The 13,398-nt window shown below is 38.6% G+C and overlaps 1 protein-coding gene across 1 annotated transcript in view; it reads right to left on the bottom strand.

Annotated features, from left to right (window-relative positions):
- The window catches only part of MALT1 (MALT1 paracaspase), a 60,212-nt gene that overhangs the window by 5,090 nt on the left and 41,724 nt on the right, over positions 1 to 13,398 (bottom strand). The window contains exons 11-15 of the mRNA XM_059039724.2: positions 7,530 to 7,707; positions 6,311 to 6,385; positions 5,635 to 5,762; positions 2,093 to 2,242; positions 293 to 450 (exon numbers count right to left, since the gene is read on the bottom strand). Coding sequence (XP_058895707.1) covers positions 293 to 450; positions 2,093 to 2,242; positions 5,635 to 5,762; positions 6,311 to 6,385; positions 7,530 to 7,707 — 689 coding nt within the window. The remainder of the gene's footprint in view (positions 1 to 292; positions 451 to 2,092; positions 2,243 to 5,634; positions 5,763 to 6,310; positions 6,386 to 7,529; positions 7,708 to 13,398) is intronic.

Below are 13,398 nucleotides of genomic sequence, written 5' to 3' on the forward strand. Positions count from 1 at the left end.
TATGGACATATGTATAGCACATTTTATTCCTTCATATTTGATATCCTACCTAGGGTAAGGGAAATTAAAGCCTTCTTTTCTGGGTGAACTTCAGACATTCCTAAACTTAACATATTTAAGGTATTTTGGCAATTAGTTTTTAAATATTACGACTATCATGATTGAAATGCAAATATTTTTATAAGTGTAATATATATATATTTCCTTTACATTTATCAACTTTTAAGTTTTCAAAAACTTAGTTGTCAGTGAGGATATATCATTATATTTTAAATAGAAGAAAAAGACTTACAAGTGGAAAATCGGTAACATAGGCATCACACGTTAATATATCAGGTGGTCTGTGGACTATACTTGTATAGATTATCATGACGTTGGAGAACTCAGCTGCAAATCCTAATTGAATGTGAACGCCACATTGAAATTTAAGACACATACTTTCTGGAAGTTCTGAAAAAACAATTTATAAATATTTAAAGAGTGCTTCGTAAGTTTTCTGATGTTAAGTGGCAAACAAATATTCTTTCTGAGGCAAAATACAATTAGAGCTATTTTTGCTGCTTAAAAACATTATATAACTAACATTGTTTAAAGACACACGCACACACACAGACTTAAAAGAGTGCAATATTCTACTGGTCAAGCAAGTATCTTTTGTTTTCTATTTTCTTACAGCTCTTGTCCCTCTGCATACGTAATTTTTATAGTGGTAATCAAAAGTATACATACAATTGTAGATGTATTTTCACTGTTTCCTTACTCTTCATGAAAATAGTTTTAAATAAACTACTCAGTGACGTTATGCTTCATCTTTAACAATTCTGCTACTTTTTAAAAAATGAATTCACTTATTTTTGGCTGCGTTGGGTCTTTGTTGCTGCGTGCGGGCTTTCTCTAGTTGCGGCGAGTGGGGCTACTCTTCGTTGCGGTGCGCGGGCTTCTCGTTGCAGTGGCTTCTCTTTGTTGTGGAGCACGGGCTCTAGGCGCGCGGGCCTCAGTAGTTGTGGCGCACGAGCTTAGTTGCTCCGCGGCATGTGGGATCTTCCTGGACCAGGGCTCGAACCCGTGTCCCTTGCATTGGCAGGCGGATTCTTAACCACTGCGCCACCAGGAAAGTCCCTATCTAACCTTTTAATTTCTTTTTATGGAAAGTTTTGTTTACGGTTGCTCTTAACTGTGATTTTTGTTGTTGTTTTAGAGCTTTTTTAAAGAAAAAGAATTTTAACTACTTATCCAATTATCTGGAATGCCAAAATAATATATTTATGGCATTTTGCATTTTAATGTGCTTCAATGTGTTAATTTACCAAAAATATATCTTAGAGAACAGACTGTTACGAAAAAAAAGACATTATACAGGAGTTCAACAAATACAATTAATTTTCAGTTATCACTTAATAATGTATCCACAGCATAGATATTTGGGATTCACAGAAGAGTCAACCAACCATTATTTCAGCCAACAATTTAAACTTACTTTTTCACTAAATCATATAGAATTACCAGAGGTGATTAAGTTGCAGATGATTTCTGCCTCACCTTCTTTCTCTTGCTCACCAACCCACAGATTCAAATGTCCAGGAGACAATGCTCAGTTATGCTCAGTAATATTTATAAGCATTCAGTATTTGCTGACCATCACGTTTGTGTCTTTACATGTGATTTCATTCAACATCAACAACCCTATCAAGTAAGCACTACTTCTTGTCCCCATTTTACAGATAACATGTTTATCAAGTAGGGGCCTGTCTGATTTTTGAAATAGCGCACTTCAACATCTCACAATATAGGAGAATCTAAGGGATTGTATATTAGACAAATTGAAAACAGTTTTAAAGATCGAATTTAAGAATGATCATTTTAATTTTACCAAAGGTGAAAATAATGGGTTAATTTAATATTTCCAACATCAAATAAATCAGCGTTAATATCTATAACTGAAACCTTTGCTTAGCCTTGGGTTTACTCACTAGGCTAAAATATTTTCCTTACAAAATTCGGAGGAAAGCTGTATATTCAGAAGGAAAAACACTTTATGATTTTATATAAACATATTATAGAAACAGGTCATAGAAAATAGACTTTACTGTACCATGTGCCTTGGCCCACTGGAGATTCCGCACCAGAGATTCTGCAGAATGTGCTGTTCCCTGTATTGGGTCGGTAAGTGCTCTCTTTTCAGATAAGCTACTTCGAATCTCTAGAGCCTGTTTGCCTTTGGTAAGGTGACATTTACCCATATCTAAAAGATAAGAAGTGAATATTAGTTTTAAGACCACATCCTTTCATTTAGACCAAGAACTCTCCTACAAATCACGCTATATCCTCAATATCACTTATTCACTCAACAGATATTTACCAAGCACCTACTATGTGCCAGGCGTGGTTCCAGGTGCTAGGGATATAGCCTTGAGCAAACAGGTAAAAATACTGGACCAGCTCACTTCTAAAGGCCCCTTTCTAGCTTTTAACTTCTATAATTCTATTAATGAATCCCCAATATTTTAAGCCTTGAAATTCACAAAGAGCTGAAAGTATATTTCTTTACTGTATGGTCAGTCATAATTTTATGTCTATACTCTGTTGAGAAATCCATTCTCAACATGATAAACAAATACATTCTCATAATAAATGATGACACAGCTATTAGCAAGTTAAAATATCATGTTGTCTTTACCTAAGATTTATTTTTATAAAAAGGAAGTATGTGTTAAAACTACCAATATGTTAAAGCACCATCACTGTCCTCCCCCAACTCAAAGTAACCAAAGTACTCTGTATATTCTTATGCATATTTTAATTTTCACTCATGTAGATACTGGTAAATAGTATGTGCCAACGTTTTAGATTTTTGTGCTTAACAAAAATGTTATACACATATTTTTGTAATACTACTTTCATTCAACATGATTTAGACTTATGAATATTAACAAATCTCAATTTAAATTTATAAAACCAGATATTCTTTTGTATGAATACATTACAATAAATTTATCCTATTTCTGTATATAGTAATAAAAATAAATATCTGACTTGGGAAAGTAGTTACTTATCTGGGAAAAACAGACATAAAACTCTAAGACTTTAATCCCTTTTGCTCACAAAGAGATTCCAAATGTTTTTCTTTCACCAATAATAAGGTCAGAGAGAGAGAGACAGAGTGTGATTTTATATATATGATTATTATATAAACACATACATACACACACACACACAGAATGGGAGGGAGGAATATATCAAACAATTGAGAACTAAGTTATATCAACATATTGGGGGTTCGGTGGGGGGAGTCTAAGGGTCGTGAGCATATATAAAATTATATTGTTGTAGGAGAGAAGATATAGAAATCAATTTTTTAAAAGATGAAAAAGGAAGAATGAGCCAAATAAAAAATTAAATGGTTAAAACAGATACGAAAAGCCTACGGTAAATGTAGTTGAACTAAATTTTCTAGTTGAAGGAAATAGATTATCACGTTGGATTTAAATTCATTGATTCTAAATGTGAAAATATTAGAAGCATTCCGTTTAAAATCAGAAATGAGGCAAGAACGTCTACCACTACTACTTTTATTCAAGAATGTCTCAGAGGTCCTAGCTAGTGTGACATCAAGAACATATCAGAATTCCTCTAGAAGGGTAAGCTGTGACGAAGTGAGAGAGTGGCACGGACATATGTACACTACCAAACGTAGGGTGGATAGCTAGTGGGAAGCAGCCACATGGCACAGGGAGATCAGCTCAGTGCTTTGTGACCACCTAGAGGGGTGGGATAGGGAGGGAGGGAGGGAGACGCAAGAGGGAGGAGATATGGGGATATATGTATATGTATAGCTGATCCACTTTGTTATAAAGCAGAAACTAACATGCCATTGTAAAGCAATTATACTCCAATAAAGATGTTAAAAAAACACAAAAAACAAAACAACAACAACAAAAAAACATATCAGAATTCCTCTAAATCAGTAAGAAAAGCAAAAACACCACAATAGAAAAATGGACCAAGGACACAAGCAGATTTTCACATAAGAAGACATAAGTATTGCCATTAAAAACATGTTCAATATCACTAACAATCAGGGAAACCCAAATCAAAACCACAATGAGATAGTATTTAACACATCTGATTGGCAAAAATAAAAAAGTCTGATATATGAAGTGATAAAGAGAGTGCGGATTTACACTACCTCTCTCTCTTTTTTTTTTTTGCGGTACGTGGGCCTCTCACTGCTGTGGCCTCTCCCGTTGCGGAGCACAGGCTCCGGACGCGCAGGCCCAGCGGCCATGGCTCACGGGCCCAGCCGCTCCGCGGCACGTGGGATCCTCCCGGACTGGGGCACGAACCCACGTCCTCTGCATAGGCAGGCGGACTCTCAACCACTGCGCCACCAGGGAAGCCCTGAATACTTACTTTTTTTCTGAATATTTTTAAGTTATCCAGAATATCCAAAGTTCAAATATATAATAAAATAAAAATATAATCCAGAAGTTCAAATATAAACTCACAGCACATACTGGGATGCCATTCATTGCCATAACAACAAAGTATATATCATATGTGGGTGAACTGGTGCTTTTTACTAAGTTTTAAGATAGTTAATATATCTTAAAGACTAAAATTACAGTAAAACATTTTAGAGTCTCTGAAGCACCTTCACAGATCTCACTTTGAAAATAACTGACACACTCCAAAGGCTTTTATTTATTTTTTAAGCACCAGAACTTTGTCTTCAAATGAGAACTTCAATAGAAGCCCACACAATATGTAAAACAGATGAAAGCAGAACTTCTTTGGTTAAAGAAGGAGGGTCAAAGCTCTGACTGTCCACATTAAAGGGGAAAGTAGTTAAGTGATCCAGCTAAGGGATCTACACCGACAAGAACATGAAAATAAACTTAGGTGACTAGCAGCAGGTTGTGAAACACTCAAGCTGGCGTCTTCGGAACAAACATGAAACTCCACTTGTAGTGAGCCAGCTTGTAAAAGAACCGCCTTCTTTTTGATACGACTTGTAAAGTGGCATTTCAAAAAACACATGTCAATCTATGGCTGTAACACGTGCTTATTCAACACCTGACACGAGCACAGCGTTATGCCAGGCAGGGAAGGAAGGAATAGAAGGGAAAGGAAGACATGGTGTTAGACCTCTAGGATCCTGTCCTTAGAGCAGAATTTTAAAACTACTAAGTTCATCAAGAAAAAAAAAAAAAAAAAAAAAAAAAAAAAAAAAAAAAAAGAATGCAGCTTTTCCCCTTAGGGTCTCAGCATTTCTGTAAAGTTTATCTGTCTGATCCTGAAAGAGGATGCTCATTAGACAATTTTCTTTTGCGAATAAGCAAGATTGGGCAGCATCAGGCACTAAGCATAGCAGCAAGGTGAAGAGCTCTGAGGATTAAACTTCATTTATTTCACAACCATGTCTGAGGTCAGACTTGTACTTCAAGTAATACTGCACAGATGCATGTAGCTAAGCCAATAGGGAAGGAAGGAGGGAAACCTGAGTGTTGTGAACATTATATAAAAAAATTGTCTTCTAAGATAAATACAAATTCCAAATCCACACAGTAATAATAGGAATAAAATAATAACCCAACAGAGAACCCTGAGTAGCTTTCTCTTTAGTTTTTATTTTACCTTCTGCAACTTCATCCAGTAACACAGTTATTTTCTTTTCTTCTAATAATCTATCTTTTAAAAATTTCATGAAGATTCCATTTGCCAACCCAGAATGCTGTATTTCAAAGGCTTCTGCTCCTTGACACCTGAAAAAAGACATTTTTATTTATTTTAATTTTTTTTGCGGTATGCGGGCCTCTCACTGTTGTGGCCTCTCCCGTTGCAGAGCACAGGCTCCGGACGCTCAGGCTCAGTGGCTGCAGCTCACGGGCCCAGCCGCTCCGCGGCGTGTGGGATCTTCCTGGACTGGGGCACGAACCTGTGTCCCCTGCATCGGCAGGCGGATTCTCAACCACCGCGCCACCAGGGAAGCCCTGAAAAAAGACATTTTTAAAAAAGCAAACACTTGCTGCGTGAGGCTTCTACAAAAACTGATGAGCCTCATGTACTCCCCTGCCTCTCTCATGGCATCCCAATTAAAGAGTTAATCTTTAAGCAAGAACTAAATGCTTTGGTGCTTAGTAAAAAGAAGATGCCAACCTATGAAGTGCTGAAGTCAGTTATTTAAAAATTGCTATCGAGAATATCGAGGCAAATTTATGCCTAGATGGCTATGGATATTTCTAGGCTTCTAATCGAAAAGAAGGCATCAAAGAATGAAGGACTCCTTAACATAAACATAAAAGTTTCTTACGTGGCATATCCAAACACAATATTGGCAGTGACTTTTAGTGCATCCAAGATTGGGATGGTATCATCGTAGTCATTTCTATTTACAAGGTAGGAGAGGAGAAGGACAGATATAAATATGAAAAGTTAAAACAGCATTCTTAAAAGAACATAAATAATAAACATGATACTATCCTATTACACATAACTTAAAATTATAGGTTCAAATTCCTTTATCTTATTAGCTACATATTTACCAAAAGTAATCCAAGGCTCCTAAACTATTGAGACAGCAGAGACTCACACCTTTTTTCTTGTTAGCTTTAAAACTGGAGTTACTTTTGAATTCGGCCATTGGATTTTGATTGGTAAAAGCTGAGCAAGCAAAACACTAAATCTGAGTAGAATCATCATTGGCTCCACTCCTTAGTAACACAATGGTAGACAAATGGGATCCAAATTTTCAAACATCTGCTTCAGCTAAACTTTCTCTGTCTGCAGTACCATGACTAACTAGAGGCCCTCACTCCATGCACGGTGTCTCTGCTAATTCCTGCAGGAACAGCTGCAGGGATTGTTAGAAACATTCTACAGGCAGGCTGAAGAGCTGTATGTTTTCTTTCCTTTTTTTAAAATTAAAATTTAAATTTATATTATTTATTTTTGGCTGCTTTGGGTCTTCGTTGCTGCACTCAGGCTTTCTCTAGTTGGTGGCGAGCGGGAGCTATTCTTCGTTGTGGTGTGTGGGCTTCTCATTTCGGTGGCTTCGCTTGTTGTGGAGCACGGCTCTAGGCATGCGAGCTTCAGTAGTTATGGCACACAGGCTCAGTAGTTGTGGCTCGCGGGCTCTAGAGCGCAGGATCAGTAGTTGTGGCGCACGGGCTTAGGTGCTCCGTGGCATGTGGTATCTTCCCGGACCAGGGCTGGAACCCGTGTCCCCTGCACTGGAAGGCGGATTCTTAACCACTGCGCCACCAGGGAAGTCCCTGTGTCTTTTCTATTATGAGAAAATACCCATGCCCTTTTGTTCTTCACTTTTGTTCCAGAGCAGACAGGAAAAAGTAAAACATACACAGAAAGTATATTTTCCTCTAGTTTTTCTTCTCATCAGTTTCAGTCTATACCCTAAAATTCACAAACTTAAGGGATTCCTACCATGCACAGGTTTGCCTTTAGATTTAACTCCTCAAGGCTGATATTTAACTGACCAACAAGCTTCAGTATCTAAAGAATGGACAGTTTACCTTTTCCTGCACATGTCCAACAGGAACACGTTGAGTCCGGTTTCTTTTTCTTGCATCAATTTCAGTATATTTTGTACACACAGGCAATTTTCAGACCTATATGGATTTGGGGCATCAACAGGGACCATAAAGCTGTTCCCGAAGTTTTCATAACCGTGTCCTGCATAATATAATAGTCCTGAAAAGCAAGAAAAAAGAGAAATTGCACTCTGAACATGTAGCACTCTTTAAGAAAAAAAAGACGTTAATGCATGCTTATTTAAGAGATGTGCAACTGTAAACACAACTCAGTGTTAACTGAATTTGTATTAAATTATTTTGACAAGTCTTCATTTAAGTACTGAATTTTCAACCAACATCAAGATGCTATCCAGAACTATATTTTAATTCATAAAGGTAATACATTTGTAACCAATGGTATCATATGGAATGCAGTTTTATCTCATGATGTTAAAATACAAAAAAAGGCTAAGGACTTCTTTGCTGACTCATCTGTCTCCTCTGTGAAACCAGAAACTTCTTTAGGGCAGGGCAATCTTACATTTATCTGTGCATTCCTGGCACACAGCAGGAGTATAGTATTTAATGGATGAAGGAATAAACACAACTCAGACGAACAGCCACTGCAGCGTCAAGTATATGAAAGTCCATAGCATTTCCTTACAATATTAAGGGTTATAAGAATATAAATGTAGCTTTTTCTAAGCAGAGAAAGCTCATTTTATGGATTGTTATTTATTTTCATTATGATATATAAATATCATTAATGTTCCACCTATGGTCTGTTGAATTAATGATCTAAAATTTTGGTTAGTTTTAGTGTTCAGCAGATGAGTCATGGGACTTCCCTGGCGGTCCAGTGGTTAAGACTGAGCTTCCACTGCAGGGGTTATGGCGTCAGATCGGGAACTAATATCCTGCAAGCTGCGCAGTGAGCCACCCCCCCAACCACGCCCCCCCCCCACCCCGCAAAAAAGATGAGTCATTTTCTTTTTACTGATAAATGGTACGATTAAAACTGTACCAAACAACTCTAAACACCTTCTTGAAGAGAAGTTTGTTTTCGTTGTAAAAACACAACCAAACCAAAAACAGCAATGACAAAAATATCAGTATGTGCTTCCTTAGTGAACAGTAAAAAGGCACTTAGATAGCTTTTTTTTTTGGTTCCCTAACTCTTTGTAGTTGCAGCCCTAACCCCTAGCAAGAATGTGGCTTTAAAAGGCCAAGAAAACTTGCTTCCTTTGGCCCTAGAGGGCAGGATCCAGGTTGCCTACTTTTCTTGAACTCCTATTTAAATGAGAAAAATGGGTCTTTCATATGTATCACTTTGGGTAAAAAATGACAAAAGGGGCACACCCATATATTCAGTGTGGGTTTATTCTACCTCAAATGAGCCCTGAATATTATCGTGCAGGCAGTGAGGACAATGAAAAAGAAGTGAAGACAGAGTTCCTGGCCCTGAGGGTCTTGCAATTCATTCAGGCATGCTCATGTTATTAGTTAAAGAAAAGTCGGCATCTAATTAAATGCCATATATCACGTGATGAGGGCAACCGTGTATGAAATGAATAAAGCGCAGAGAGAAAGCAAGGTGCGTTACAGAAACAAAGCTTGGGCCGGGAATGACAGCTAATGGAAAGGAGACTAGCCTGGCAAGGAATTACATGATCACTGGAAATGAAAGTAAGAGGGCACAGATAGCATTTTGAAAGTAACGACAAAGGGAGTGGGTTTAATTCGCTAAGCCATGAAGATCAAGTGAGTGAAAAGACAACCCACAGAATGGGAGAAAATACTTATCTGTCTATCAGGACATAATATATTTGTGAGGATGAATCCTATATCTGTAAGGACACTTTGTATCCAGACTATATAAAGAACTCTTCAATTCAACAATAAAGAGACAATGCAATTTTAAAACGGGCCAAGATTTGAATAAACATTTCTCCAAAGACAATATACAAATGGCAAATAAGCACATGAAAAGACGTCCAACATCATTAACCATGGGAAACAAAACAATGAGATACCATTTCACACTTATTAGCATGGCTATAATCAAAAAGGCAGTGACAAACGCTGACAAGGATGTAGAGAAATTGGAAACCTCGTTTATTTCCGGCAGGAATATACAATAGTGCAGGCACTTTGCAGTTAGGCAATTCGTCAAAAAACAAAACTTAGAATTATATGACCCAGCGATTCCACTGCAAGGGAAGTATCCAGGAGAACTGAAAACAAGTGTCCACAGAAGAATATGCACACGAATGTTCACAGCAGTGCTATTCATAATATCCCCAAACTGGAAAATGCCTAAATGTCAATCTGCTGATGAATGGATAAATGAAATGTTCTATAGGCACACAATGGACAACTCATTAGCGATAAAAGTAACGCTACCACAGATGAACCCTAACTACACTGTGCTAAGTGAAAGAAACCAGACACAAAAGGACGCAGTGGAGCGATTCCATTTATATGAAACGTCCTCATTAGACAAATCCAGAGACAGAACGTGATTTGTTGTTGCCAGGAGTTTGGGGTATGAAGGATTGAGGTGTGACTGCTAATGGATGTGGGTTTTTTTGGGGGGGTGATGAAAATGTTCTGGAATTAGGTGACTGCACAACTTTGTGCATATACTAAAAACTACTTGTATACTTTAAAAGTATACTAAAAACCACTTGTATACTTCACAAGAATTGTATACTTTAAAAGAGTAAAATTTATACTCTGTCAAGTATTCAAAATCTGACTCTGCTCTCTCTTTGCTGCTTCCAGAGCAAGACATGCTTACTTGTAACCTCCATGACCCTGCTCAGGTCACAATCTCCTTTCCATCTACCCAAATCTTCACCAAGGCTCCAGGCTTATCTCAGGTTCAGAACCCTCGGCAACTTCTCACCTGGTCTCTAGTTTTCTAACACACTTCAGCCTCACGCTGCTGGGAAACCCTACAGCAGCACTCTTGACACTTAAAGGCATATACAGGGCTTCCCTGGTGGCGCAGTGGTTGAGAGCCCGCCTGCCGATGCAGGGGACGCGGGTTCGTGCCCCGGTCCGGGAGGATCCCACATGCCGCGGAGCGGCTGGGCCCGTGAGCCATGGCTGCTGAGCCTGCGCGTCCGGAGCCTGTGCTCCGCAACGGGAGAGGCCACAACAGTGAGAGGCCCGCATACCGCAAAAAAAAAAAAAAAAAAAGGCATATACAGTATTTGCTTTATTGACATTTTACAGTTCTACATAGATATAGTTTCTCTGATAAAAGTGATTGTAATAAAAACAGGAATTTTATATTTGCATAGCATTTTCATGGTTTTCAAAGCACCTTCATATACATGATCTGATTTTAACCCATATAACAATCTTTAAATGACCTATTTAATAGGTGAGGAAATCAAATTTTAAAAGATTAAACAATTTGTTTAAAATCATGTAGCTGATAGGTGTTTGGATTCCATATATAGTCTTCTCCCCTTCCCATTATATTAAGGGACTGATAATTTTCTTTCCTTTTTTTGGTTGGGCCATGCGGCATGTGGGATCTCAGTTCTCCCACCAGGGATCAAACCCACGCCCCCCCCCCCCCCAGTGGAAGCTCGGAGTCTTAACCACTGGACCACCAGGGAAGTCCCGTAATTTTCTTGGGAGTATAGATCATGTTCTTTGTTTTCTGTATCTCCCTCAACACCCAGAATACTCCTTATCTGGGCTAGGGACATAACAGGAACTCAGTAATTACTTCTCGACTGCATTAAATTAACAATGCAAACTGGTCAGGGTAGATCTGGAGACCTTTCTAGAAAGAGTCTGACTTTCAGTAGAAATGGTACCATTTCTACAACTGATATCATTAAGAGACAGCCAACCAGAAAGCATGGGTATTGCTCCCATTGTATCACTTAACACATTCTGGCTCAAGCAAGACTTGACTTGGGAGAAGAAGCAACTTCAAGGGAAGGTTTAGCCTCCATCATCCAGGAAAAGCTAAGTGTGTGGTCCAATGTTTCAGTGCTGTATGCCCAGCTCTGCAATCAGGGGTATTAAGGCACTGACAACAAAATACCTTTTCTCCACTGCAGAATAATTCATGAAAAGTGTAATAAGAGGGGCTTCCCTGGTGGTGCAGTGGTTGGGAGTCTGCCTGCCAATGCAGGGGACACGGGTTCGAGCCCTGGTCTGGGAAGATCCCACGTGCCGCAGAGCAACTGGGCCCGTGAGCCACAACTACTGAGCCTGCGCGTCTGGAGCCTGTGCTCCGCATCAAGAGAGGCCGCGACAGTGAGAGGCCCACGCACCGCGATGAAGAGTGGCCCCCGCTCGCCGCAACTAGAGAAAGCCCTCGCACAGAAACGAAGACCCAACACAGTAAAAAATAAATAAACAATCTTTAAAAAAAAAAGAAAGAAAGAAAGAAAGAAATGAGCCATCAAGCCATGAAAAGACATAGAGGAAACTTAAAAAAAAAAAAAAAAGTGTAATAAGAATTTTGTATCAAAGTCTACATACAAATGATACTGCAGGAGATTAAGCATTTTTATGTTAAATAACTAGACCAAATCACTGTATTTAAAAAATTCCATCTCTAGTACTACTTGTACATTTAATTAACCACCCTCATTACTCAAGGATAGAAGGACAAAACAGATCTCTTTTAAAATGTCAAAGAATTCAGTGTGGTTAAAAATACCACCTTATAAATTAGATCTTTGGGGAATTTTATTTCTGGGGAATATATGATTTCTAAGAATATAGTCTGTCACAGATATTTATTTTTGCCTACAGAGAAAATGATGGTTTAAATGGAAGATTTTCCCACTTGAGTTGAGCTGCAGTGCACCTGGCACAGGGCTCTGATTAGAACATGCACCACCGTGACCACCACTGCTGCCGCCATCGACCTACATAGCTCTTACTACACGCCAGGCTCTGTTGGAAGAAAGCCCTTTACTTTCATTATCTCGTAATGCTCACAACACATCTCATAATAAGGTAGGCAATGTTATCATCCCCTTCTTACAGATGTAAAAGCTGAGACACCGGGAGGTTTAATAGCTCACCCACATTCACGTGACTAATGAGTGATAGACTCGGAAGTGGGATGCCGGCCAGAGTAACTGCTGTGCTCTGTTACACTGTCTCTTTATCATCTACTGTTGGCTTTCTAGTTAACTTTACTCTCAGAAAATATAAAATGTTGGTGTGCTGGTTTTCATCACTTCACCACACTGTCACTTTAAAAACCCCTTCTGTTTTCTCAAATGAAATCTTAGACTGAACTGTAATACATAATAACAGATGAAAGCTGGGTTTCTCTATTGAGGCCTGAAGTGGAATGTTGTCCAAATCCCCCATCTATCGGAGAAGGAAAATCTGAATTCAGAAAATTACGACAACAATAGCGACAGTATTTTGAGTGCTTTTAGTGTGCCAGACACAGGGATGATTATTTTATCTCACTTATTCTGGAACAACTTCATTAATTTAGTCTATCCATTTTATAAGTCCTTTTTGGCTTAGAAAGTGAAATAACTCGGTCATAGTCACACAGTTAAGAAGCAGAAAAGCCAGAGAGCTGAGCCTGGGGTTGGTTAACCACTGAGGTTGCTTAACCTCACGTCCGTTGCTTAACCACTGAGCTACGCGGACGTGAATGATTCCTCTAGAGTGAATGAGGCTTTGGCCTTATTCTGACCAGACTCCTTTAATCTTTTTTTTTTTTTCAGGTTTGACATTAGCTTTGTCCTTTATTTATTTATTTTTAAAAACGTCTTTATTGGAGTATAATTGCTTTACAATGGCGTGTTAGTTTCTGCTTTATAACAAAGTGAATCAGTTATACGTATACATATGTTCCCATATCCCC

The sequence above is a fragment of the Kogia breviceps genome, chromosome 15 (genome assembly GCF_026419965.1).
Source record: "Kogia breviceps isolate mKogBre1 chromosome 15, mKogBre1 haplotype 1, whole genome shotgun sequence".
Lineage (NCBI taxonomy): Eukaryota > Metazoa > Chordata > Mammalia > Artiodactyla > Physeteridae > Kogia > Kogia breviceps.